This window comes from Desmodus rotundus, chromosome 12 (assembly GCF_022682495.2).
Source record: "Desmodus rotundus isolate HL8 chromosome 12, HLdesRot8A.1, whole genome shotgun sequence".
In the NCBI taxonomy this organism is placed as follows: domain Eukaryota; kingdom Metazoa; phylum Chordata; class Mammalia; order Chiroptera; family Phyllostomidae; genus Desmodus; species Desmodus rotundus.
The window spans coordinates 53,300,328-53,327,891 of NC_071398.1; the positions used below are offsets into that span (position 1 = coordinate 53,300,328).

General features: G+C 50.9%; 4 protein-coding genes and 1 pseudogene across 4 annotated transcripts; 2 read left to right on the plus strand and 3 right to left on the minus strand.

Annotated features, from left to right (window-relative positions):
* Window positions 1-276: 276 nt before the first annotated feature.
* LOC112313544 (histone H2A type 1-like) lies at window positions 277-739 on the minus strand (annotated as a pseudogene).
* A 201-nt stretch (window positions 740-940) lies between these two features.
* On the plus strand, window positions 941-1,324 carry LOC112313546 (histone H2B type 1-A-like). Its single transcript, XM_024570122.2, has one exon. It carries the CDS (start codon window positions 941-943, stop codon window positions 1,322-1,324), a length of 384 nt encoding a protein of 127 aa, XP_024425890.2.
* Window positions 1,325-2,639: 1,315 nt separating this feature from the next.
* Window positions 2,640-3,023, minus strand: LOC112313547 (histone H2B type 1-A). Its single transcript, XM_024570123.2, has one exon. The coding sequence runs from the start codon at window positions 3,021-3,023 to the stop codon at window positions 2,640-2,642; it is 384 nt and encodes a 127-aa protein (XP_024425891.2).
* Window positions 3,024-3,320: 297 nt separating this feature from the next.
* Window positions 3,321-3,707, plus strand: LOC112313545 (histone H2A type 2-B). The gene has a single exon (XM_024570121.1). It carries the CDS (start codon window positions 3,321-3,323, stop codon window positions 3,705-3,707), a length of 387 nt encoding a protein of 128 aa, XP_024425889.1.
* Window positions 3,708-10,149: 6,442 nt separating this feature from the next.
* On the minus strand, window positions 10,150-26,141 carry SCGN (secretagogin, EF-hand calcium binding protein). Its single transcript, XM_024569980.3, has 11 exons — window positions 25,915-26,141; window positions 25,017-25,087; window positions 22,625-22,717; window positions 21,738-21,827; window positions 21,107-21,163; window positions 20,619-20,696; window positions 18,137-18,192; window positions 16,837-16,882; window positions 16,529-16,588; window positions 15,004-15,072; window positions 10,150-10,671 (listed from the first exon to the last, which is right to left on the minus strand). Exons 1-11 carry the CDS (start codon window positions 25,997-25,999, stop codon window positions 10,543-10,545), a joined length of 834 nt encoding a protein of 277 aa, XP_024425748.2. The 5' UTR covers window positions 26,000-26,141; the 3' UTR covers window positions 10,150-10,542.
* Window positions 26,142-27,564: the final 1,423 nt, after the last annotated feature.

The window sequence follows — 27,564 nt, forward strand, 5'->3', positions numbered from 1 at the left end:
ACGAGCCAAGCCACTCGACACCTGCGCTGTCAATTTACTGCACAATGAAAGGACCGGTTTCAGAGCCCTCACCGTCTGAACTAGGTAAGTTTCACAGTCCCAGTTGGTTTAGGTGCTGCTGTCAACTAACTCCTCACCTACATAATCAGTTTTTACCTGAGCTCTTTCTCAGAAACGCTGAGTGGCTCTGAAAAGAGCCTTTGGGTTGTTCTTTTCTTCCCCTGGGGTTCAGGTTCCTCCTGGCCTTCACCACCTGGATAAGTTGCTTTAGCCTCTCTAGCGGTAGCTCTGGGTCTTCTTGGGCAGCAGCACAGCCTGGATGTTAGGCAGGACGCCACCCTGGGCAATGGTCACACCTCCCAGCAGCTTGTTGAGCTCCTCGTCATTACGGATGGCCAGCTGCAGGTGGTGGGGGACGATGCGTGTCTTCCTGTTGTCACGCGCAGCATTGCCCGCCAGCTCCAGGATCTCGGCCGTCAGGTACTCCAGCACGGCTGCCAGGTACACGGGCGCGCCGGCGCCCACGCGCTCGGCGTAGTTGCCTTTGCGGAGCAGGCGGTGGATTCGACCAACTGGAAACTGCAGCTGAGCTCTAACTGACCGAGAACTAGCCTTGATTCGAGTTTTGCCTCTCTGCTCCACACCAGACATAACGGAAAACCCGTCTGTCGTGACAGAAAAAAACTCTTGAGCAAGTGCAGGGCAGACTTATAGTCTGCCATAGGATGTGACTGGCCATCTGATTGGCTGGATGATATATGGTTACCCAATCAAAAGACAGTTATGGAATCACCTTATTTACATATACGTCATTACCTACTATCCAATCACATGTTGGCTGCCCAGCTTGGCCGTTGAGCACCACCTTATAAATACCAGGCTTTTGGCCTTTAGAGCTGTTGGCTAGTAGTTGTTAGACTCCTTTAAGTGAACTTCTGTCATGCCGGAGCTGACTTCAAAGGGCATAGTTACTTCTAAAAAGGGCTTTAAGAAAGCTGTAGTGAAGACGCAGAAGAAAGAGGGAAAGAAGCGCAAGAAGACCCGCAAGGAGAGCTACTCAATTTACATATACAAGGTGCTCAAGCAGGTGCACCCCGACACGGGCATCTCGGCCAAGGCCATGAGCATCATGAACTCGTTCGTCAACGACATCTTTGAACGCGTCGCAGCCGAGGCGTCGCGCCTGGTGCATTACAACAAGCGCTCGACCATCACGTCCCGGGAGATCCAGACGGCCGTGCGCCTGCTGCTGCCTGGGGAGCTGGCCAAGCACGCCGTGTCCGAGGGCACCAAGGCTGTCACCAAGTACACCAGCTCAAAGTAAACTGAGCCATCAGTTGAGTTTTAATCCAAAGGCTCTTTTAAGAGCCACTTAACATCTTTTTAGAGGGCTCTAGGTCTTTAACGGGTTTGTGTGTATGGGTATACGCTGTCACTTCTGTCAGATTAATAGTATATTGCTCATTTTGAAATTCACTTGGTTAACATTTTATGTAAATCTGAGCAAAATAGGTGACTTCACTGTATTTTAACTGAATAAGTAATGCAGCATGATTCATTTACAATCACTGTCAAAAGTATTTGCAGGGGCTTTTATTCAATGTTTATAGATGGGTTGGGTAAATATTGGGAACCAGTTACTGGTATAATAGCCTAAAAGTCTGCCTAAAAGTCTACCGAAGTGGCTCCAGTCTGCCTTCTCGCTGGCCGTGAGTTCCGTTCCTTCATAGCCTCCCCAACATTTGGTCATGTTTTGGAGTTCAGCCGTTCTAAAAGGTGCATGAAGCTTGTTTGTTTTACTTTACATTTTCCTAATAAAGATCTTCATATGCTTATTTGCCACAGGTTTCTGCATAGCAGTAATTTTGATGCCTTTTGAGTTCAATGTCTTACCACTTTTTTTAATGTCTGCTTTCTGAGATGGGTCCGGATGGTTCAGTAACAGGACACCATTTTTAATGACCCATCATCAAAGTTTATACCATGACTTGTAAAAAAATTTGAGAGGAGAACCAAAGTCAGTTTACCCAGCAGTACATCGTCATTAGCCAGATTGCGGGGTTTCAATGTTAACGTCCACAACCTGAGCCTAAAGCTCTGAAATATATAGAGGACATCATCAGACTAAAAGTCCTCAAGGGCCTCAAATCCGTGCTGCTTAAATGCAGCAAGGCTAGTCTACAGAACCAACTTTTCCATGTAAGGTAGCACTGCCCCAGGAGCAGAACAGCCTGAATGTTCCCTAAACCCTGCTTTCCCGAAGTGCCAAGATCTTCCCAGAGCTCCAGGCTTACTGTATAAAGAAAAAGACGTCTTCAGAGAAGGGCATGCTGACCCCATGGGCGGTCATCCCCAGCAAACACCCACATACACCAACCATCCGGTCTAGAGGGCTCCCTTTGCAGTATTGTTCCTGATACACAAGATCCTCTGGGCGCCCATGAAAAATGCTGGTACCTTCTAAGAACCCACTGACATTAAGCTTGGGGACCCTGAGAGCTATACTATTTTTAAAGTCACACACATGCTCTTACACTAAAGCCAATGAGAAAGAGTAGACCACACAGCTCTCTCAAGAAAACGTAGGTGGCTCTTAAAAGAGCCTTTGCGTTATAAAATTCATCTGGTGACTCAACTATTTACTTTGAGCTGGTGTACTTGGTGACGGCCTTGGTGCCCTCGGACACAGCGTGCTTGGCCAGCTCCCCGGGCAGCAGCAGGCGCACGGCCGTCTGGATCTCCCGGGACGTGATGGTCGAGCGCTTGTTGTAATGCGCCAGGCGCGACGCCTCGGCTGCGACGCGTTCAAAGATGTCAGTCACAAACGAGTTCATGATGCTCATGGCCTTGGCCGAGATGCCCGTGTCAGGATGCACCTGCTTCAACACCTTGTATATGTAAATTGAGTAGCTCTCCTTGCGGGTCTTTTTGCGTTTCTTTCCTTCTTTCTTCTGCGTCTTCACTACAGCTTTCTTAAAACCCTTCTTAGAAGTAATCATGCCCTTTGAAGTCAGCTCCGGCATGACGAACACTGACTCGAACAACCGCAACGGACAAACGTCAGCAAACAGCGGTTGGGGGCAAAAAGCCTACTATTTATAGGGTGGCGTTCAACTGCCAAGCTGGGCAGCCAACATCTGATTGGATAGTAGGTAATGACGTGTATGTAAATAAGGTGATTCCATAACTGGCTTTTGATTGGAGAGACATACAGCACCCAGCCAATCAGATGGCATATCACAACCTACGGTGGACTATAAATAGGCCCCCACAGCACATTTTTTGTTAGTCGTACTTATAACCGTTGGTGTGGTTTGAAGATGTCTGGGCGTGGAAAGCAAGGTGGCAAGGCTCGTGCCAAAGCCAGATCGCGGTCGTTTAGAGCCCAGCTGCAGTTTCCAGTTGGTCGAATCCACCGCCTCCTCCGCAAGGGTAATTACGCTGAGCGCATCGGGGCTGGTGCGCCCGTGTACCTGGCGGCGGTGTTGGAGTACCTGACAGCTGAGATTCTGGAGTTGGCTGGAAACGCGTCCCGTGATAATAAGAAGACACGCATCATCCCGCGCCACCTGCAGCTAGCAATCCGAAATGACGAGGAGCTCAACAGGCTCCTCGGAGGTGTGACCATTGCACAGGGTGGGGTTCTGCCCAACATCCAGCCAGTGTTGCTGCCCAAGAAGACCGAGACCCACCGCAAGGGCAAGTAATAGTTTATGGTAGTGAAGTCCAACAAGGAACCTGAACATTTAGACACGAGAAAAACCAAAGGCTCTTTTCAGAGCCACTCAAATTTGTGAAGGCTGTGTGCACTGTAAAAAGCAGTATGTGTAAAGCTTTTGGGTGTCGCTTAAAAAATAACTACTCCGGAGATAACCTTTGGTGGTTATAATTGGGGGCCTTGAGAACTAAGGCTGGCAGTATCACTGTAAAACAAGTTCATGGGCGCTTCTGGAATCTGTCTTTGTACTTACAGCCAAAGTAGTAAACTCATGTAACCTAAGAAGCTTAATCCTTGCTAGACTTTGAGAGGAGGAACAACCCTTGTGTATTTATATGAACAGTAGTTCTAATGAGGTAAGTGCTTGGATTACAACAAGCAGAGAGAGGCATACTATGTAGCTTCCAGTTGAACTGTAGCAGTCCACAGGTATTAGCCAGTCTAGCAAAGCTGCATGAATTTCTCAAGTGTCAAAGAATTTTCAAACATGCAAGTGTGGTTCACATGAAATCTTTAGATGTGACATCAGTAAACCAACAGAAAGTAAGTCAATCTTAACATTTTGTAAATGGTCATATGTGAACATTTGATACCTATGGCTTCACACACATGCTTCATAAAAACTAGAATTTCCTTAAAATGTAAAGATGTATCGTAAATGGGGGTTTGGTACCTACTATGTGGGATGGACAGATAACGGTGTAATTCTCAGAGGCTGCAAGCTGCCAAGTTCTTCCATCATAACAAATTATTAGGAAATTTAGGTTATTTTCAGAAGTGGTAACTACAAAAAAAAAGATAAAATAGTTTCAGTTTTTGTTTTTACTGCAAATACCAAGAGAAATAAGCAAATGAACATTTAGTTAGGCTGTCAAATACAAAATTCATGCACAATAACAATTTCCAGCTGGTGCACGGCAACACACCCACATTTTACAATATTCAATCCCTGACTCCAGTCACTCTTTCCCCTTAAGTTGTCAAATAAAGTGACAACAGCTGACACAACAATAGATGTCTGGTGTGAATGAATGAATTACACCTAATCTATTTTGTCAGATCAGCAAAAAGTATATATTTTTTTTGTGTGGCAGAATTTTAGTGATTAGGTTAGGTGTTCCATGAGCTAAAAAAAAAGGTAGAAAATCACTACTGTCCAATACTTAACAGTTTGCATTATCTCAAAAAATCTCATTGCTTATCAAAAACATTGCCAAACATTTAAGATCTACACAGACATGTATAGGAGCAGATGTGAAGAAAAGTATAAAGTTCTATAAGAAGATAAAGATGAGAATAAACTACATAATATGTTAATTAGGGACAATCAAGTTATAAAAGAGCCAATCATCTCTGGAATGTATGTACATAAATATTAAGGTCTGCAATTGGGAAGAGCACAAACGAAAGGAAAAATTCTGAAAACTGAAAAAGAAGTTGAACATTGGACAAAATTAGATGCTTAGACATTGTAATTAAAATCTTTTAATGTGAAATTTTAAAATCAGAATAATGACATAAATAGTCAATATGTGAAAAGTTTTCCTAAACAGAAGAACTTCAAAAATTTTATATAGATGCTCCCTCGCCGAGCAAGTGTAGCTTCCCTCCCCAGACTCACCAAAACACTGAGGAAAGGCAGGAGGGGAGGGAGGGAAGTACAGTACAGACATCTGGCAAACAGCCAGATAACCGACCACCATTACCATTTTCATCCTTCAAAGTTAAGCAACAAAGTTATTGCATAGCAAATGGGTTTATTTGGGGATAGCAGCGGAATTGCAATTCCAGACAAGCAAAATATGGCAAAACCGCAGGCAAGTCTGGAGAACAAAGGAGAAGAGCATTCTTTTATAGAGGAAAGGAGAAAGCAGAGAGGGATTGTTTGGAAGACAAAATGTCATTGGAGGAAAGTGAGTGTTGGGAAGTGGTGGCAACTTCTCATTGGCTGCAGGCGAGGACAGCTTGTTGTCACCAGGCGGAGAGGAAGTCTTTCTCCTGCTGGACTACGCAGAGCTGACCAGAGTGCAGGGCTGAGAACTCTTCTTCATGGGCACTCGACTCCAGGTTGAATGAGGGCTCACTTTTTCATTTCCACAGCAGCCGTCAGTGGTAAGCATTGTTAATGGCATGTGCCTTTAACAGGCTGTATTGAGGAGGCATTTTACTTCTCTGGGTGTTCCAGCATCCCATAACCCCAGTCTAACCCTGTGAGAATCAACAGGCAAATCCACTTGGAGAAACATTCTACAAAGTGTCTGACTCTGAGCCCTCAAAGCTATTAAAGCCATCAAAGCAAGGCAATTCCGAGAAATTGTTACAGCCCAAAGGCGGCTAAGGCATTAAATACACAACATAAAATACATGACATCATGACTAAATGTCATGCATTTTAAATTGGATCCCGGAACAGAAAGAGAACATTAGGTAAAATCCACTGAAGTCCAAAGATTAGCATCCAATTTACAGTAACGTAACAATGTCAGTTCCTTAGTTGTGACAAGTGCACAAATGTTGACAATAAGGGAGACTGGGTGGGGAGTGTATGGGGACTTTCTTTTTTTAAACTTTTTTTTAAATTTATTAATTTTTTTGAGAAAGAGAGAGAGGAAGGGAGAGAATAATGTCGACTTGTTGTTCCCCTTACTGATGCATCATTGGTCGACTCCTGCGTGAGCCCTGCCCGGGGATCAAACGCACAACTTCGGTGTATCAGGACGACTCTCTTACCACCTGAGCTGCTCCGCCAGGGGAGCTTTCTATCTTTACAGCTTTTGTATAAATCTAAAATTACTCCGAGTTAGAAAGAGTACTGAAAAACCAATGAACTTTTTGTTTATAAATCACAGAGACACTAAGTGAAAACCGTTTTCCTTGGCCAAAAAAAAATACTAATAGCAATGCTACTACAACAACTACTACTATGACTACTGTTACTACGAGGACGACTACTAACAATAAAGATATGCTGGGTTAGAAGTTCCCACACTCTGCCCGGTCGCTGACCTCACTCATTGCCCCTCAGCTCCCTCATCTTCGGTCTGAACTTCACCTCTTTCCTTCGTGCAGAACTTCACAAACACCGTGAATGGCATTTTCCAGCCTCAGCTTATTTGGGGCTTCAGTTTGCTCTTCAATGTTTTTGTGTTTTTATAAAACTTATTTTTCTGCTGCTCTTCTCCATTCCCTTGGGGGCATGGGTTCACCCGTCAGCGCTCCGCCCGCCACCAGAGCGACCTGTGGAAACCTCTGTCCTTCCTTCTTCTTCAGGACCGTTTGCTCTCTGACTGTGGCAACATGCTCTCGTGTCAGGGGTCCAGGGCTCTTGTGAGGTCTTTGGAGACACTAAGCCCTGGGAGGTTATGGGAGGTCCTTCACCCCCTAAACCATGTGAAATTCGTAACAGAAGGAAATGTTTCCGTGATACTAAATATACGAGTACATGTGTTTTGAGATGAAAATAACTTGTTTTTTAAATTTTTTGGATTGCAAAATCCTGCGGAAGAATTTACGAAAGCTGATGCCTTCTCATTTGGGAGCATGTCTGCTCTCCACAGCTGCCAAGCAGGGGCTCTGCCTCCACTGGGTCCCCTGGCACTGAGCTCCTGCCACCAGACTGGAAGCTCTTTGCTCACAGCCTGTCTGCTTGCTTAGCCAGGCACCGGGCGGAAGGAAGGAAGTCATTTTAGGTCGCCACTCCCCCAGGCTGGAGCCAGCAGTTATGTGTGTGTCTCCCCCTCTCTCTCCTGCGTCTCTGATTCCACTTACGTCCAGTTGTAATGTGGTGGCAGATGAAACCCGGCACATACCTCCATGGAGCCACAGGGCTGGGTCATCACGCGCCTTAGTCTTCCCGAGAGCTCTGCAAGTAGTTACCCCTATTCTGTCTCCATTTCACAGGTGGGAAATGGAGACAGATTTTCCTAATGTTTCTGCCAGGGGTTGAACTGTGTCGTCCAAAAATTCATACGTTGAAGTTCTGACCCCCAGTACCTCCAAAGGTGACCATACTGGGAAAATGGGGTAAGCGCAGATGGAATTAGGATGCACTCCCAGTTGAGGAGGGTGGGCCCCTGATCCAATGAGACTGCTGTCCTCCAAGCAGGGAAATGTGGGCACAGAGACAGACACACACACGGAGATAAGGCCAAGTGAGGATGTGGGCAGAGATGGGGGCGGAGCATCCACAAGCCAGGGAACCCCAAAGAGCACCAGCAAGCCCCCAGAATCTAGGGGGGAAGCATGGAAGTGAGGGTCCCCCGCAGTCTCAGAAGTCACCAACCCCACTCACAGCTTAATCTCAGGCTTCCAGCCCCCGGAACCGAGAGACAAAATGTTTCTGTTACTGTAGCTACCCAGTGTGTGGCTCTTGGAGAAAGATGGGTCTAGAAACACATACACCCCCTCCCCCCAGGGAGTTCCTCGCAAAGCCAGGATTTGGGTCCAGCCCTTCTGCCCACAGGTCTAGTGCTCTTTTCCCCTGTTAGGCCAGTTGTCACCCTCCCTAATGGGAAGCAGCCACTTCCATGTGGATAGTCAAGGACTGCTTCCTGGAGGAGGTGGCTCTGAGCTGTGCTTGACGATGAAGAGTTTCCAGGTGTGGGAACTGGGGTGGCACAGGAGCAGGGATGTCTCCTGGCCAGTCAGGCTGGGACAGAGGACCCTTAGAGGGAAGCACCTGGTGAAAACTCTTGCATATGCAGAGTATTATAAATAGGACCTTCAGTGGGTTGTACATCTGCTGGAGAGAAAAGCTGTAGCCAACAGCGAGCCATCTGACATGTGTGTGAACCTGAGCATGCCAGCCAGTCAAGGTCAGGCTTCCACAGAAGCCCGGGCTTCCCACGGCGGGAAGGCAGCAGGCACAGAGAGGGTGGGGGGTGGGGGGGACCCCGTGGTCTGGGCACAGAAGCAGACACCCGTGCCTTGAGAAAGTCACCTGGTCTTCGGATATTAGGATGGACCTCCAGAAGGCCACTCTATGTGTCCAGGTAAGGTATAAACATATTAGGGAAAATGTGGAGAAAAAGTTTTCTTGTCAAGAACAACTAGATATAATCTCATGTTTGTGTGTGCGGGGGGAGGGTCCCAAAACAGTGAAAAGGAAAATATTAAGAACATGTTCGAGGGACTGGCAAAATGAGTGACTTGGGCTGAACGGACTCGGGGGTGCCCAAAGTCGAAATCACAGAGGGGCGGCTGGTCCGGTTCCTCAGGAGACCGCAGCTTGGAAAGGGCGGAGACGCGCACCCCTGCCCGGAGAACGCAAAGCAGCAGCTACGGTGCTTTGTTCACGCATGCGCTCTGGACCCAAAGGCTTTCCTTCTGAGAATCTCCATTTGTTCAAACTCACCACCAACCGCAGAGCACGTGGGCGGGGCCTGCCAGCCCCGGGCGACCGCCTGCTGGTCGAATTGCAGGCTGCCGGCTACCGCAGCCTTGCTCACCCAGCGCGAATGCGCGCTGCCTGTTCCAATCTTCCAATCGGGAAGTTCACAAAAGCTGCGGCCCCGCCCCACAGCTGAGTGGCTCTCAGGCCGCCACTCCGCACCATCGTTGCCACGTTACCGCTTGCCTGCCGGTGACTGGCGCCGTGCGTGGGGTGGCCGGTGCTGACTCAGAACGGCTCCTATTTATAACCGAGACCCAAAGAGTGTGTGCGGAGAGAGGATTTCCACACAAACCGTTCCCTCTGCCCTGACCACGTGACCAACAAGGTTCTCTCAATTCTTCTACCATCTGCATGCACATTTGTGTTTCCGTGTCTGGGAGAAAGTGGTCACTCTATTTTCGCATACAAAATACAGCTGCCTGTTATTTAACGTGAAAATGCCAATCTCAAGACAGTGCCACCCAGCAGGACAATGGGGAACTCAAGAGTGTCGGGCTCACAGATGCCGCTGGTCACTTTGGAGGGCTGCGAAGGCCAGAATTCTCCAAAATTATTCTTTCAACCAATCACAGATGTCAGAATGCCTTGAACCGGAGACAAAGCTTCTCAAAGCAGTAAGAAATGAGGTTGTTTCTAAACGCATACTCTAAAATGTCCAGCAACCTGCACGCTCATTCTTTCCATTGTTCCTGCTTTGCACGCAGTTTGGATAAGTTAAATCACACAGCTAATGCTGTGGCAGGATAAACCAGGAGAAACACAGTGTATTCCTGGGAGGTGGGGAGGGGAGTGCGGCACTAGGGAGCTGTGTCTCCTGGTTTTGTAAGCAGTTGGCCTGGGTAAAGTCTCCCCTTTACCACACTCTTGGGGCACCTGAGAACTGGGAAGGAGAACTGGATTCTGTGAGGACCGTGCCCTCCCTCTCATCTCCCCCCACCCCGAGTTAGAGAGATAGTTCATTGTCCAACCATCAGGTAGAACATTTTGAAGGTCACGCTGCAAAAACAGCCACCAGTGTATCTTTGTTTGCAGCTGCAGGTTTATTTCCAGGTGAAAATCTACTTGCAGACGACACAGGACACACGGCGTGCAGACTCAGCAGAGATGCGCAGAAGCACACAGATCACAGCGGGGCTCAGCTGCCCACCCCCACCCCCCGGTCACTGCAGGAGGACCAGCAGGTTCTCTGAGGTTTGGGGGGAGCAGGAAAGCCCGAGGTCAAGGGAAAAGATTACAAACCCTGCATGGGGGCCTTTGGTGAGGCTGGAAAACACCAGGTCATTCGAAAGTGGGGTCCAGGGTCCCTTATAGCAAATGCGACACCACCTGCTAATAGAGTTTGCTCACGTGTCCAAAACAGCAAAGCACAGATACAGTTTGACCAGCGGAAGCCCAGAGACACGCAAAGCACAAAGGGCCACACAGCTGCAGATCATGGGTTGGTTTTTAGCCCAAGACACAAAGCCAGCTCAGACTTCTGAATCTTCCCGTCCTTGTTCACATCACAGTGACGTAAAAGAATCTCCCGGAACTTATCCAGGTCTACCCCGCGGATGCTGGGCTGGGGACGACAGAAATAACAAGTCAGCAGGCAAGACCACAGCAGCCCTTCAACACCCCCGGTCCCTCCCGTTCACAAGCCTGGGGGGCACCAAAGCTGAGAGGCCTCCCTGGAGCCAGGCCACCCCGAGCAAGGCCACCTCCTCATCCCACCATTGCAGCCAAAGGCCAAGTTCATTTCCCAGGCGTCTCTTCAGTCCAAAGAACACCTCTCCCCACATCACTGCTCTGCAGTCCTTCCAGAAAGCCTGACTTTTCAGCAACTTTACTAACGATATTTTACCTTGGAGCAGAGGGTGACGGCCACAAGCTCTGTCCTGCTCCACTGATGACAGAAGACATTTTATTATGTCCCTGCGGGAGGTTCCTATGCCTCTAGTCTCAACGGGGCTGTAATGAGTGACAACTCGAAACATTACGTCATTACGTTAAGGGACATCCAATTTATTCCAAGGGGGCGTTTCCGGGACGAGGTCCATCTCAGTGAGCAGGTCCTTAGCAGAGCCAGGACACAAACTCAGGCACGCCAGCTGGCCCCAGAGCGCGTGTCTGCGTCACGACACTGCATCATCACAGCCTTTCCGTAAAAATGCCCTTTTCCTCATCCACCCCGTGGGACAGCGTGAGGTGGGGTTCTGGGATAATGGGCTGAAAAATGCTCACCCGCGCCCTCGCACCCTGGAAACAGGCTTGGTCAGTCTCACAGGGCAGAAAGCGTCTTCTTCGTGCCCTTGTCACGTCCCCCTTCCTGCACATCCCAGCTCGCCCACCATTACAATGCTGGCATCCAAGCCCTCTCCCCACCGGCGTGCCCACATCTCAGGCCCTGGGTCCTCCCTGCAACACCGAGGCCCTGTGCCCCCTCGGACCCCCAGAGACAGAATTACAGCTTTGATGGTGGCACGTGCCCTTTATTGGAACCTGCCTGGACTAACTCTACCCATCAGAATATTTAATTAACCAGAACCTCATTCTCCAGCTGTGCCAAACTAGGGAAAGTTCTCTGTCTCCATGTTGCTAGGTATTGGCCACGCCCTGTCTGAAATCACCAAGGTGACAGACAGGAAGAGGCCAAGACCTCATGCCTAAGACTTCAGCCAGGTCCCTGCCCACCAGCCTCCACTTGTCTAGAAGAGGCAGTGACCCTCCATCCTGCCGGAAGTCCCCATCTACACCCGCCCTCTCCAGCGAGCAGGGGTAGGTAGGTCAGGGCTCTTGCAGGGCTGGTTGTCTAGGCAAACAGAAGTGCCTGATGAGACATCACCGGGACTGAAGCGCATACAGGTGACGAGCAGGAACAAGAGGAGCTCCAGGAAGAGCCTTGACTGTCTTCCCACAGTCTTCCCGTCACCTGGTCCCACAGCACAATGTGCTTCTGGGATCTGGGTCACTTAGCCGCCTCCTGCTACTCATGACTCTTCTTAACAGTTGCTTATCACCCAAGGGTGGCAGCACAGGAAGCCACTAACGCCATTGTGAGAACAGATGCACACACCAGGCTGCTTTCTCTTCGATGGACAAGCCGGGGTCAAAAGGGACTTGGAGGGCTTTCTGTGGAGGGTGGGGAGGGGCGGGAGGGGCGGGAGGGGCTGGGGAAGGACACTGAGGGAGGACGCAGGACCCCCACTCCGCTCTTTGTTCAAAAGTCCGCTAAATCCAACAGAGGGCACCAGGCGTTGGAATGAGGGCAGACCCTCCACAGGGAAGTCTGCACCCACAGAAAACTGCGCGCAAAGGTGTGCATGACGGTGTGAGGCTGCATCACGGACCTGGGAATTGCTCTAGATGGCTAGCAGGAGGGGAAGTTCCGCGACCTTATGACTGAGAACCACAGGTGAACTGCCACACGGCCCCTAGGGCCGCAGCTGCCCTGGGAACGCAGGTGCAGTGCAATCTCGACGGCGCGTGAAAGTCACACCGAAAGGAACTCGTTCAGCACGCGGTCTGCTGGAGGGTAGAGGTTATGTTCCTGGTTCTTTTTCTCTTCTCTACTTTTAAATTTCTCTATAACGTGTGTGTCATTTTTACAATTAAAAAATAAACAATATCCTGTGGGCTAAGGGCCAGGGGCTCTTTGGAGGGACGTATGTTAGAGTCGACCCTTTAGGCTGAGAGTTGTCCCCTCTGGCCAGCCGTCTTCTTGTCAATGACAGGGACAAGAGGGTGGGGCACTGAGCAGGAGGAATGACTCTGGGAGCCCAGGGCCAGGGGCTGGTCACCTCCAGGCCAACGTCCCACTTTCTTAGCCTCCAGCGTCACGTTCACGTTTCCACTTCTCCTCAGTGGGTGCTGGGCATTGAATGTCTTCCTTCCACTTCCTAATTCAAGCTGCAGATTCCTGTGTTTCTGTCTCTCACTGTCTCCCCGCAGGTGCATACAAAACCTTGTGCAGAAATTATTGTGTCTGCTCCCTCAGGGACTTGCTGTCTTGTCACAAGATGGGAGACAGCCTTGGGCGCCGACTTCCTGAGTTGAGATGAGGGGGTGTCCTGGAGAGCCCATAATCTTGGTAATGCCAGTCCAGCACGGGGCCGTGCGTGTTTGCACCCCAATGAAAGGCTGTGAAACAAGCTGTGTCCGGGGTTACCGTTGCCAGCGCCAGGGTCCCCGCCAGGCCTAAACGCCCAGACCCCGAGCCAGCACCCCATCCCCGCCCCCCACCCACGCCATGGCCCTTGGCTTGCTCTGAGAGCTGCTTTTCAAATAAATTCCAGACATTGGTTTGCTGGTTTGTCCTGTGGCCCTTTCTTATAAGATACAAATAAAGAAAAAAGTCACAGGAGATAACTCTCCTTTATGAAGCCAAAAAATGTCAGTTTTACCCCATGGCCGCCCCTTGACTACATCCTGCAAACTGACAGCATGGGGGACGTCCGTCAGCTACAGCGCACAGGTGTTTTAGCTCAACCAATCAGCGCCTCTGCCGCTCTGTCCACCTACTGAGGTCTCACCAGCCTCCAAATCCAGCCGTCTCAAACTGGCAGCACCTGAACTGACAGGTGCCTTCTTTGCTCCAAAATGTGGCAGAAGTGGAGGGGTGGGGACAGTGTTAGGTCTGGGAGCTGTGCAGCCCCAGGGCTGGGCAAGTGGGTGATGGGCGGCCCAGCCTCCCTGCACGCAGGAGCCCGAGCGGCTCGGGAAAACAGGCTCAGCCTCCCACGTGTGCTGTGGAAAGCAAAGGAAAACTCCAGCTTGGCATGCCTTCTGCTGCGCTGTCAGCGCCCCAGTGATGTGCTCCTGTCCCGTCGCAGAAGCCTTTCAGGCACCAAATGGACGAGATGCAAAATGGGACTTTCCTTCAGCCATTGGTGTAAAGTGCTGCCAACCCCATCTGCTCCCCGGCCATGCAAATGCCCGGGACAGTCAGACCCATGAGGGGCGCTGAGCAGAGCAAGGGACCCATCGGGATGGGAGCAGCAAGAGTGAGATATCCAAGCAGACACCTCTGTCACCCCAATCAGACATCAGAAAACATCGTGCCTGGGCCTGCTTCACCATGGGTGTGACCCTCCTACAGATTTATGCAAACATTGGCCTCTGGCAAATATTCTGGAGCAAAACTCCGCAGTTTTAACCAGATGCTCAGACAGGGCTGGGATCGGAACACAGTGAATGATGGATGGCTACTTTAACTTCTTACCACCTGGACCAATCAGGACAAAACCATTCAACCTCAAAAAATTCCTGAGGATAGGAGATTCCTAAATGCAGTGGCTCCGCTGTCCCCTAGAAAAGTGGCGGGAGCGGGGGGTGGTGTGTGGAAAGTATTGGCCAAACAGGGTCAGCCAGCTGGTGCACACCGTTCGCAGGGCCTCCGGGGCGGTTGTCCTCACCGCTCAGCATGAGGCAGCTATCACCCAAGGCCCATCGTCCCAGCCACGTCAATGCCCAGAGGGGCATTTCGGGCTCTTATCGTGGCTGTTGAAGCAGCTCCTCAGGAAAATAAAAATAATAATAATTGAAATCCCAAGTATGGGATTTATTCCATGAAATTTAAAGTGTTTGTGATTTTAATAACGAAGTCCAAGGGGGAAAGACTCTGCATCAAACACTAAGGCAGACGTCTGTGCAGTGGCATGTGCTCCGTGGGTGACACAGGCGACCTCAACGGTGGTGACAGGAAGCTCCCCGGGGGCTTCACGTACTGACACTATCAACGACCTTAAGAGAGAAGGAGACCATGGGGTCCTGGGGACTCGAGGCTGTTAAACAGGCTACCTGCCTAGACTTTCCGTCCAGCATTAATCCTCAACCCTGAGCCCCGAGAGTATACAGTAGAATCGACCAAAACGGCAGCCCCGGCGCCTGATGGTCTGCGGGCCCAAGAGGTCACCTGCACAAGCTCCATCATGTCCTTCACAAACCCGTCCACCTCGGGGCCTTCCAGGGCTCCGGTCTGGCTCTGAAAGATAAAACTTCCCATCAGCCCCACGGCACCTCCCTACGTCGAAGTAACTTAGACAAGCAAATTAGGCAACTTGACCAAATCAGGATTCTTTGGTGACCACACAGAGGCTCAGAAGTGGCACACTCCAACTTATGTTCTCTGCCTGGGGTGGGAGTGGCCCCCGTAACTTAAAAGAATTCATTGTAAATAACGCCACCCCTGCCCCCCGCCCCAGGTCACCAAATGGGAAGCAGCAGCTCCTTGGCTCTCGGAAATCCACTAACACGACATACGCTGCCTTGACCAGCTTCCCAAATAGGCTTCGGTTCACAAGCATTAATCGTACGTCACATTAGTCCTTTGAAAGGTAGGCTGGCATTATTTTAGTTTGCTCTATGATTTACCAACGATTCGACCATTAGGAAAATACATATTTTAAACCAACAGAAACTAATAGATTAAGTGAGCATATCAGAATTATTATTTGGCCTGTATGTAAGACTTTTATTTTTTCCACCCACTTTATGAGAATGTCTATAAAATATAATACATGTTAAAATATTTCAGTTTCTTCTCTAAAGTTCAGTTATGACAACTCATCTGTTCCCTTCAAAGTTTCTTCATCAGAATCTTTAATGCGACTTAAAAACCTGTTTCTCAGAGTGTCTACCACACGCTAACCTGGCACCTGGCACACGCCGGGCACTTCGGGGACAGCCTCCCAGACACGGCTCACGGCACCCTCGTCACAAGCCGTGAGGCAGGTGTTATGAGCCTCAGCACCCTATTCTACCCAGCAGGGAAATGAGGTGCTGGAAGGCAAGGGGCCTGTCTGGGGTCACGTGACCAATAAGCCCGTGACCCAAACCGAGGGAACGGCTCCCAGAAGCAACACACAAACCCTTCGCTGCGCTGCCTTCTCCAGGTGCCTCTCTTCTGCCCAGAACACAACTCACAGGTACCTGGTCTGGGCAGTTCCCAGTCAGCCTCTCCTTGACCTTCCCCCACTTTTTCCTTGTTTCCCTCCCTCCTCGTATGACTGCACCTCGTCCCCAAGAAAGTCAACCTCGATGCCATGCTCTGCGCTCTAGAACGATTATTGCCCTACCTGCAGAAGGCCAAATAGTTAACCCTATAAGAGAAGTAGTTTTTACATCAAATAGGCCTGACTTTGCCTCTCTTTCCTTGGGTTCAATGAACTTTTTTATTTGATTTTTGCTTTTGTTTTCGAGTTCACTAAGTTCCATAGAGAGCAAGAAGAGAATCCTTTCCCAGTTTGGATCCAAGGAGAGCAAAAAAACCCCACTGATTTTATTGCTTTCTCAATGATAAATATTCCTTTGTCCATTTTCCCTTCATTCTCAGAAGTTACACAGAGAAGCTGGGGGCACCCTGACATACTATCAGTGTGGGGTCCGTGGGCAGGGTGGCCCCCCCACAGAGATGGCCACAATATGAGGGGCGCACTTACAACATCATAGTGAGCAAAGATTTTCTCAAAGTCCCTCCTCCTTTCCTCGGTGGAACAGGCCTGTGTGTGGAGAAGTCAGCTGTCAGTCACTCCGACAGTGTGGAGCTGGAGTCGCACCTTTTTCAGGCTGGAGCCAACTGGGAACACGCTACGGTCGTGACCTTCAACCCCTGGGTTCTACCTCTGAGCCTCCAGCCTCCCCACAAGTGAAAGGCAAGACGAACCCATGCCTTCTTCTCGCCCTCCCCCGCAGATCTGCCCAGAAACACGCGTGCCGTGAACCCACCCGGAGAAACGTCACTACTCACATCCATCTTAAACTGGAGAAGAAAGTTCTCCTGAAGAGCCAGAATCCTAAATGGAAAAGGATAAATAAATCGGCATGAGGGCCTGTCAACTTTCCGTGCAAGCAAAGTCAACGCTGAGGTGAGGAACGGGCAGGAGTTTCCAGATTATTCTGCAGAGTAGGGTAGGTGCTTGAAAAATAAGAATGTACAAACTATACAAACAAATAAATTAATTAATTGGGAAAGAATTTCACAGAGACTAGCAGTAATCCTAGGGAGATGTTTAAAACTTTGTCTTGGTAGAAAACGGCACAGAAACGGATTAGGAAAATTCTCTCCTCCATAACAGCAACAAGAAAACTGGCAAAAACAATTGTCAGAATAACTTCTTTTTTAAACTTCGGAAATTGATAAAAGGCTTGAAGAAATCTAAGGAATGCTTATTTGGGACAAATGAGGACATCTCGGTAGGAACAGAGGGCTTTGTGGCCTGTGAACTTGCTTATGTCTCCACCATCACCAGCTTTTTGAAAACCAGGATCCCTCCCCCCGGGGGACCAGCAGGACGGCAGCTGCTGTGGTGGAAAAACAGGGCGCAGCTCTGGTAGAGCCAGATTCCCAGAGAACTGACCCGACCTGACCTCACTTATGGCCCCCAAGGAGACCCCATGTCGAGGCACTCACTGAAAACTCTCTCCCAGCTCTGTCTGCTTCTGACCACCAGCCCGACTCATGGTCCAGCAGACAAATGCCGCCCGGGCTGGCCCTAAGGACCCGGGGCTACAGACAGTCCCCAAGAGGGTCTCGTGCCCATGCACCCCAGACCCCATGATTGCAGCTCTGTGCATCCGCTCAGAATCTGTTTCCTGTTTGCTGATGACCACAGGTCGACTGGGGACCAGGTAGCCTCCACGACACCTGCTGACCCGCCACCCCCACCCTGTGTCCTAGTGCCGGACTCACAGACACTGGCCACCTGTGCTGACACCCTCTCCTCCTCCACGTCTGGCCCAGCACTTGGTGCCCATGGCGGTCACACTGTCCGCAGACCAGAGTGCAGCTAGGGTCCGGCCAGGTGTCCCCGGTGGTCACCTGGCTGTCCTGCGTTACCAGAGTCACTGAGCGGGATTCGGGGCAGTGTGGTCACTCACTGCCCTCAGTGTGCACAGCAGAAGGGCTTCCGCTGTCTCCCCGGAAGCTTCACCTATTCTCGAGGACTTCGGGTGAGACCTGATCTCCGCCTCCCCACGGGAAGCAGGTGCCATCAGGAAACCCCTGCAAGCTGTTTCAGCAGGTGTGACACTGCCTCGGAGCCACTCACCTGGCCAGGTCGTTGAGATCCAACCGGCCGTCTTTGTTTTTGTCAAAGATCCTCATCTGGAACACAGGAGGAGAGGCGGCTGTGAGGAACAGCTGCAACGGGAATTCACTTGGCAAGTCCGTGAAGGGCTTCACTGCTGGCCCTTCCGACCCTGTGTTTGTCTAAACTGGACGCCTGGGCAGGCGGCGCTGGGCCCTCAGAACTGTTGGCGAAGATAACAGGAGCGCAGGCACGGGGACTGCTGGACCGCAAGTTAGAGACACTGCTCCGGGAGGAACCAATGATGGCGGCGTAGGTAGACACACTGCGCCTCCTCGCACAACCAGAACTGACAGAGAATTGAACAGCAAGGGGGACCAACACCAAGAAAATAGAAAATAAACATTCATCCAGACTGGTAGGAGGGGCGGAGATGGGCCCCGGGGTGGAGAGGACTCGCGTGGCTGTGGCGGGACTGAGACTGGCGGAGTGTGGGACAAATGGCGCAGGCAGTCCGAGCACTAGCAGACCCTGCGGCCCCACATTTGCACAGATAAACCCAGAGGGCCGGACTCAAGAGTGGCGGAGAGTGGGGCAGGCAGAGTGGCGGGTAGCACCCTGCGGCACCACATTCGCCCACAGATAAACCGGACGAACGGCGGGCAGCGAAGCAGACCGCGCAACCCGGGGCTCCAGCTTGGGGAAATAAAGCCTCAAACCTCTGATTGAAAGCACCCCTGGGGGTTGGGGCGGCAGCAGGAGAGACTCCCAGCCTCACAGGAGAGGTCGCTGGAGAGACCCACAGGGGCCTAGAGTGTGCACAGGCCCACTTACTCGGGAACCAGCACCAGAGTGGCCCAGTTTGATTGTGGGTATCGGAGTGAAAGATTGAAATCCCGAGGAGAGTGAGGCGGGCGCCATTGCTCCCTCTCGGCCCCTCCCCCACGTACAGCATCACTGCGCAGCGACCAGCGTTACCCCGCCCCAGGGAACACCTAAGGCTCCACCCCTTAAAGTAACAGACTCGCCAAGACAAAAAAAAAAAAAAAAAAATGGCCCAAATGACAGAACACTTCAAAGCTCCAGAAAAAATACAACTAAGCGAGGAAGAGATAGCCAACCTATCGGATGCACAGTTCAAAGCACTGGTTATCAATATGCTCACAGACTTGGTTGAATCTGTTCGAAAAACAGATGAAAAAATGAAGCCTATGCTAAGAGAAACAAAGGAAAATGTACAGGGAACCCATAGTGATGAGAAGGAAACTGGGACTCAAATCAATGGTATGGACCAGAAGGAAGAAACAAACATCCAACCAGAAAAGAATGAAGAAACAAGAACTTGGAAAAATGAGGAGAGGCTTAGGAACCTCCAGGACACCTTGAAACGTTCCAACATCCGAATTATAGGGGTGCCAGAAGGAGAAGAGGAAGAACAAAAAATTGAAAACTTATTTGAACAAATAATGGAGAACTTCCCCGATCTGGCAAAGGAAATAGACTTCCGGGAAGTCCAGGAAGCTCAGAGAGTCCCAAAGAAGCTGGACCCAAGGAGGAACACGCCAAGGCACATCATAATTACATTACCCAAGATTAAATGCAAGGACCTACATCCAAGATTACTGTATCCAGCAAAGCTATCATTTAGAATGGAAGGGAAGATAAAGTGCTTCTCAGATAAGGTCAAGTTAAAGAAGTTCATCATCACCAAGCCCTTATTATATGAAATGTTAAAGGGAGTTACCTAAGAAAAAGAAGATCAAAAATAGGAACAGTAAAAATGACAGCAAACTCACAGTTATTAACGACCACACATAAAACAAAAACGAGAGCAAACTAGGCAAACAACTAGAACATGAGGGTTGTCAATAAGGGAGTGGGAGGGGGAGAGGGGGGTAAAGGTACAGAGAATAAGTAGCATAGATGATAGGTGGAAAATAGACAGGGGGAGGGTAAAAATAGTGTAGGAAATGTAGAAGCCAAAGAACTTATAAGTATGACCCATGGACATGAACTATGGGGGGGGAATGTGGGAGGGAGGGGGGTGGGCAGGATGGAGTGGAGTGTGGGGGGGAAATAGGACAACTGTAATAGCATAATCAATAAATATATTTTTAAAAAAAAGAGAGACACTGCTCCGAAGAAACGTCACTGTGTCAGCTTATCAACGCCCATAGCGACATCTTCCTTCCCCAAACATCATCGTCCCCTTCCCTTCTCACAAACGCCCCTCGCCTGTGTCCCTGCATCGCAACACCATTCAGCTCCTGCCAGAATCAGTACATCCAAATGGCTGTTCTTACTGATCTCCAATAAATGCTCGCTGCCACTCCCTTTGGAAGGCCTGTTATGTTTAGGTTCACACGCCCCAAGTCACAGGCCAAAGTGGTTGCACTTCAGCCAACATCTTCCAGAACTTTCTCAGGCTCTCGGTCCGCAGATGCCTCCTGCCCACGCATGCCGGGCCTGCCCCACCATCTCTGGGACCTGCCCTGCCACTCACCATGGTCTCTGTGTATTCTGCCAGCTTCCCCTCGGACACTGCCTTCTTCTGGTGGAGGAAGAGGTCGCGGAGGAAGTCCTGTGACACAGAGACAAGAGCCACATTTCCCACAGTGAGCCGCGAATCCGCAGAGACCTCAGAGGCCTTGTGGGAAGGGTTAGGTCCGGTTTGTTTTCCAAAGGACATAAAAGGCTTTCCACAAAGCATCACTCCAAGAATGGGGGCTGTCCCTGGAGGCAAGTTCAGGGGACCCAGAAAATAGCGCCAGGCGTGAAAACAGGGTCAAACACCCTGAGCTATGTCTCTTCCCCACAGGGAGCGATGTTGCCAGCACTTTCTAAACCTTCTAAACTGGAATACATTACATGTAAGGTGACAGGCTCAGACCCTGCTTTGTGGGTACACGGGAATCGAACTCATAACACACACGTCAGGCTCCTCCCAGGGAGCAGGCCCACCCCTCATGGCGCCAGGCCTGCGTCACTCACCTGGAGCTCAGCAGCCGAAATGAAGCCGCTGCTGTCTGCATCGTACTTGCGCCAAATCTGAAATACACAGAAGCCGTGACCCACTGCCCCCCTGTAATTCGGGGGGTTGACTTTGCTGCTGTCCATTGTGGCTCAGCTCAGAAAACCATCCTGAGCTGGGTGCACGTGAGACTCTGCGTAGGGTGCTGGGTTTTCTTTGGTGACAACGATCGTTCGGGGAGAACTCACAAGAAATGGACCAGGGCCTTCAAAACTAGAACTAGTTGTCAACAGTTACAGATAAGGAGTTTCACAGAGTCTGGCCATTAGGCAGCATCCTGGAAAGGCAGCATCCTGGAAAGGCAGCTCACCTGGAGCTCCCCAGAGGCGCAGCTGCAGGTGACCCGTCTACTCCCTGACCCAACACCGTCCTCTTGTCCAGGCTGAAGTTGTTGTTCAGCTCTGGAGCCGCCCAGGCCAGCGCTCCGAGGGAGCACACAGGGGTTCAGGGCAAACATCCTGGCCCCCCAACGAGGGCCTCCTCACCTGGTCCTATCCCGTGTGGGCAGTAGGGGGGCAGGGCAGCCCCAGCAGAGCGGGCGGCTGGGATCCCGGCCTCTCCCGCCCTTCGTCCCCCACGCTGCGCACTCACCCGCATAAACTCCACGCTGCTGTCCAGGGGGCTTTCCCGCCGGAAGAGCAGAAGGAATTTTTCATCCTCGGACAAGAACATGCTGGCCAGCTAACCAAGCGGGAGACATAGCCATCAGGGACTCGGCCAGAGCCCCCGGGGCAGCCGGTGGCACACGCCACAGGGAGCAGGCCTGGGTCTCAGCACGTGCACCCCCCGCAGTGCTGCCCAGGATGCTGAGAAGACACAGTAACTCGGCCTCCTTGCTGGGGAAAGAGGGACAGTGCTCCACTCCATGCTTGATGGCCACTGTGAGGATGACGGACCTACATGCAGAAATCCTTTCTGGATGGTACGTGCAACCAGAAGGAAGGATGGTCAGGTGGGTGAGAGACCCCAGGTGACCGCAGGCTCCCAGCTCTGGCAGGAGCTCAGGGAACGGGGACTGGGTTGGAGCAAAGACGCCAGCTGCTGTCTGCTTTCAGCAACCTACAGGGACGGATCTACCCCCCTCCCCCCTCTCCCCCAAAGAGGATGCTGAGATTCACACTCGTTTATGGTACGTTTCACTTTTTACAAAAGCTAAAACTGGCGGTACGTTTTCCTTATGTTGAGGCCGCATCTGACCAGGACACAGCGAAGAAACCCACAAGGGACCCAGTGGCCACAAGGCCTCCGCTTATCGATTCCCCAGTTATAAAATCAGGGTCCGTATTGACCGCCCTGAAGGAAATGATGGGAGAACTGCATGCTCTTTGGTCCGGAGCCAATGGAAACGGTCCGGGCACGACTTCCAGAACGTCATCCTGACCCGCTGCCAGGCAGAGTGTTCCAATGCCTCGTCAAATGCAAGGGGCCCACTCTCCTGCAGAGGGACTTGTAGCTGGGAGCCCAGGCAGGAGACCCACCTGTTCCATCGGAACGCGGCCATCTTCAGGGATGTGGTGGGCAGCCCGAAATTGTTGCTTCGCCTTCTGCACATTTTCACCCACGACCACTTCCTACGATAGGCCAGGCAGAACCGCACTCTAATCCCCGGGATTCCCAGCGGGTATCGAGGTCGGCAACTATTCAGAGCACACAGCCTGGCCATCACGTTTGTCCCTCCCGGAAAGCGGGTCACTCGGCCATGGGAGGGGCCCATTGGGCTGGTGAACAGGGGGCGGTAGTGGAGGTTTTTGAGCAAACAGCCTCTAACTAGAGTCCGGACTCCCCGAGACTTAGAGCAAGTGAGCTCCTGAGCGGGAACAGGGAGCAGCCCCAAGACCGGGCGCGGGAAGTGGGGACGTGACTGTGGATACACGTTCGGTTGTGACTCCACTCTGTGTGGGGGGAACACACGACTCTCCTCCCCAGACCTCGGGGGCTTCGTTCTACCTCCTGGTGAACAGCCCAGCTCTGCTGGCCAGCAGTTTGCTGGGGCTCATTCGTTTAACCCGCCCTTGCACTTGCTGATGAAAGTATAATCAGAAGGGAAAAGCAATTAATGAAGAAACCAGAGTAATAAAGTAATTGTTGAATTACCAAATGTGCCACCTCTACCTGCCCCGTACAACCATTTCTACACTTCACATCATTCTTTGTCGGTCGACCGCAAGGTCATCACAGGGCAGGGGACAGCTGACCAACATGGAAAACGGGCTCTGATGTAGGAATGGAGATGGAGACCCTCCCCGGCAGGGCCGGATCCCAAACCCCAGACACTGTCCATCATACAAACCCACTCGTCCTAATGTGCCCACACCCCCTGTAGCTGGCCTTCCACATAGGACCCTGCCCCAAGCATAGAGAGAAGCCTCTGGGTCCTCGCACTGTGGGGGGGGGGGGGTGTTTGGGTGGATGGTCATGCACGCACACCATACAGAACATGCACGATGGAAATCACTCAGCTGGGTGGGGGGTGGGGGGTGGCATCTTGTTGTTTTCCTCAAACACACCTGTCATGTGTCACTAAATGGCATCAGCCCCATGGGTCCTGGAGCTGTGAGCCTCAGCGTTGACAGCAGTGAGCAGAGGCGGGGAGAGACGGGAAAGAAAAAGCAGAGAAACTGATGAAGGAAATGAAGGCGAAGAGAGACGAGGCAGAGAGTTGGGAAACAGAGGGAAGATCATAGAAGGCAGGGTGAGCATGAGTGACAAGAGAGCCTGGAGAGACAGAGAGATTGGAGATAGAAAGAGAAGCAAAGAGGCAGGGGAGAGACGGGGAGATGGGTAAGAAGTAGTCAGAGATCAGAGAGAGGCGAGGGAGGGATGAGAGACGGAGAGTCGGCGAGGAAGCCCAGGCATGCTGGGACAAGGGACTGAGACAAACAGAGCTGAGGAACAGTCAGAAAGGGGCAGGGAAGTGAGACACTTACACAAAAAGACAGACAGAATATGAAAGGCAGGCAGACAGAGACAGAGAGACCCAGAGGTCTGCGCGGCTGTTGGAGGTGGCTGGCAGCTGATTTCATTCTGAGCTGGCTGCTACCCCACTCCCACCTCCATATGCGAACCCTGCCCCCAGTACTCCTCAGTGGTGGGGAGCCCCTGTTCCCCTCACCGGGGTCCTATGTGGAGCCACACCCTCAGTATTTTCCATGAGAACAATTACATCTGAGGGTAAGTTATCGGCACATTTCCTTGTAAAGGTTATTGTCTCTGGAGCCCTTCCCGTGTGTCCCTGGTGGGGTCCCCACCAGGCACCCGTGTCGCTCTGAGTTCTTTCTCTGTCTGGCAGAGGAATCTCCAAAACCCCATCTACACCTCCAGGCCAGAGTTACGCCAGCAAAGGACATGGGTACAGGTAGGTTGGTTTACGTTCATACCTGGGCTCTGGGGATGTGGTTTATTTTCTGGTTTGTCATTCCCTAAGAAATCTGCAACCTCTGCTAATTAAATGAGTAACAGGAAAAATGATTTTAAATGAGTTGCTTGTGTTTTGCAATCAAAGGAGAACCAAATGCACTAAATGCTCTGAACATCTGTTCCACCTTTTGAACAGAGCGAGCTACCTTATCGCCAGGTTAAACTCTATTAGCAGAGACAGAACCAAAGAGACGTTTGTTCGGATGACAGGCTGGGTGGGTGACAGATGTTACACGGAAAGTCGGCGGTCGGCATGTCCAACGCTGCAGCTGTACCTCTTGTAAAACCTGCCTAAGTCCCTCTGTGTTGCTAGGAGATGGGGGGAAATTACATGCATGCGAGGAAGAAATGAGGCCAGAGTGGATTAATGGGTGCAAATCAGCGTAAGACTGGGACGCCCCTGGTGTGTCACCACGAGACACATAATTAATGCTTCGAGACACCAATACTTACTTCAGGGCCCAATTTCATCAACATCTGGTGGAAGAAGGCATCCAGCTCCTTCTCTTCTATGTAACCTCTCTCTAAACACAAGAAGATTTGCATAAATAAGTCACATACACAGAAAAGCATGTGGCATTTAACATTTACCTAAATTTGTTTGTAATCTCACAGTTCACAAAGTCCCCCTGGATTTGGGGATTTTGCTATTCTAGTAAGTACGTGCCAACATCTACCTCCGGAAGCCCTGGTCTGAGCATCACGCACGCATTCTAGACACAATGCTTCGTGCTGGGCTTACATGACCACTTAGAAGAGAAAGGCTTTTCCGTTACATTTAAAAGTCTGCATTTTAAAGCTACAATTTCAATCCAAAAATAATCATGAGTTTTAGAATGTGATCTAATGCAAGGATTTGGGAAGCTTGGAAAATTTAACACGTGTGGGTTTTGAGTCTAGCTCATGGGGTAGAACCACACAGTGCAGAGTTGGTTGTGGTTAATTATTCATAAAGACGAAGCAGATGTTAGGGAGTTCCCTTTTATTCTCAGGGAGTTTGTTTTGTGGGGTGGGAACAGTGGCTTTTGGAAAGTTGCTCAAATTCACCGTCCTTTGAGAGTGACAGTAAAATTGAGTACATCTGGGGGGGGCGTGTGAGCCCCCAGCCTCGAATATACATAATAATGCCGTTTGTGATGATATGTGTGGTTGTTCTGTCACACACACACAGACTGAGACAGAGAGATATTGGGGAGGGGGCACAGACCACCTCCCACCCCGACCTTTGGGAACCTGCGTAGTGTCCTGCGTTAAAAGCGCTGGAAGACAACTTCCCTTTTTCTGCAAGGAAAGACCTACAGGTGCGGGGCCACGTCTACACCTGCCCGTGCAGGGGGCTTGCTCTACTCACCGTGGTTGTCGAAGCGCTGCCAGACCTGCCAGAAGCCAGTGGCGTCCCAGCTCCCCGGGGTGAGGCCGTGGGTGCCGCTGTCCATGGTGCTGACCCAGAGCAGGGGCACCACCGCGGGGAACAGCCAGAGAACTCCGACCCCCAGGCCAGATTCCTTCCCTCTCTGACTTGCTCTCAGCGCCTGTCTGCGGCTGGCGAGGAGGTTGGCGCCCCAGTGTCGCCCAGCAGTCCCCAAGCCCCACGGAGCTCTCAGCAGCGCAACAGCTGCTTGGAGCCTGCCCGCCCCCTCGGTCTGCCCCGCCCTGCACCCAGCCCTCACCCACTCACAGGAGCTGGGCGGGGCCGCTGTCTCGGGGAGTCCAGGCCCATGGCCTTCACCCTTTAACTTATCAAACTCACAGAAAACACCCCCTTACATTTGACTCACCTTCCAAACTTGTGTTTCGAGAGAAAGCCCCTCCACCCCACACCATTAAAGGGTTGGCAGCGGTTCAGTTGGGCCCTTCACACTGATGACATAGAAGTGGAGAGTGTGGGAAAGTGGGGCAAGGGGCAGAGTGACATCCCCCTACCCATCATGGAAGGAGGTAGGTCACGTTCAGAGACCTTGCCTTCTCTCACATAGAGGTTTCTTTTTGAGAAAATCGTTCAAACCTTGACTAAGAAGAGAGCTAGCAGGAAGGCATTTAAAGACATGGGGCCAGCAGGAGTTGGGAGTCATCTTGGCGATGGCCCATCTCCCTGGAAGGTTCTCCCACCCAGGAGTGGGGACTGGGAGTGGGAGGACCTGAGACCCTCACTGTCCAACCAGGAAACTCAGAGCACAGCAAACGCAAAGCGCTGCAATCCACAGGAGACACACATGCAACTTATGGGTGAACTTGGCCCCTTTCACCAAGACTGTGACTTCAATGGTCTGGGGCGAGTGCTTTCCTGTGGTATTTTAAAAAATCTCTCTAAGGATGATATCGGAAACCTCCTTTTGACTTATAGAACTGCAGCTTATACTTTGCTCACTTGACTATTTGCATACGGCTTCTCTGAAGGACAATCTGGAAAAGAAACAGACTTTCAGGGAATTGATATCATTTTTTATTAATACCTTATCGTTTTCAAAAAAGAGATTAGAATTTATGTCCCTCTGCTAGGTTTTAGCAACTCAGAGCTGAAACAAAGGACAGCAATGGCTTGTTTTTCTTCTTATCCTGGCTGATTTCATTTCCTCCTGCGTGATGACCTGACTTGCTCATTAGCATACCTAACTGATGGTTAGCTGCACCAGAAATGTCAGTGGCCTATAACTGGAAGCATCGCTGATTAACCTTGGCGCACGCATTACACTGAGTTCGTTACAATATCCACAGCTTCTTGCCAGGCCGGGATGGTATTTCTAGCTGGGGCCGTACACAAGGCTTCCTTTGGCATCAGCCCCAATAGTTATGGAGCGTTCAAGTGCGGGGACACCTGGGGGACTCTCTAGCAGACCTTAGAACTAAAAGCGGTTTCCTTGCTTGAATGCCTCACTGGCTCCAAAGGGCAAAGGAAGTCAACTAAAAGAAATTGGACAGTGTTTATCATAAGAAAATCCTGGAAATAGAGCTAATTTCTCTTTTTAAATATATACCTTTTATTGTTTCTTTAATGATCACA

Excerpts from the sequence above, each read along its gene's own strand:
- LOC112313547 (XM_024570123.2), bottom strand. The coding sequence starts at position 3,023 with ATGCCGGAGCTGACTTCAAAGGGCATGATTACTTCTAAGAAGGGTTTT.
- SCGN (XM_024569980.3), bottom strand. The coding sequence starts at position 25,999 with ATGGACAGCGGCACCCACGGCCTCACCCCGGGGAGCTGGGACGCCACT. Across the intron at positions 21,164-21,737 it reads GCAGCGTGGAGTTTATGCGG|ATTTGGCGCAAGTACGATGC; the intron begins GTGAGTGCGCAG and ends TGTGTATTTCAG. Across the intron at positions 16,589-16,836 it reads TTCTCCAGTTTAAGATGGAT|GCCTGTTCCACCGAGGAAAG; the intron begins GTGAGTAGTGAC and ends CTCCACACACAG.
- LOC112313546 (XM_024570122.2), top strand. The coding sequence starts at position 941 with ATGCCGGAGCTGACTTCAAAGGGCATAGTTACTTCTAAAAAGGGCTTT.
- LOC112313545 (XM_024570121.1), top strand. The coding sequence starts at position 3,321 with ATGTCTGGGCGTGGAAAGCAAGGTGGCAAGGCTCGTGCCAAAGCCAGA.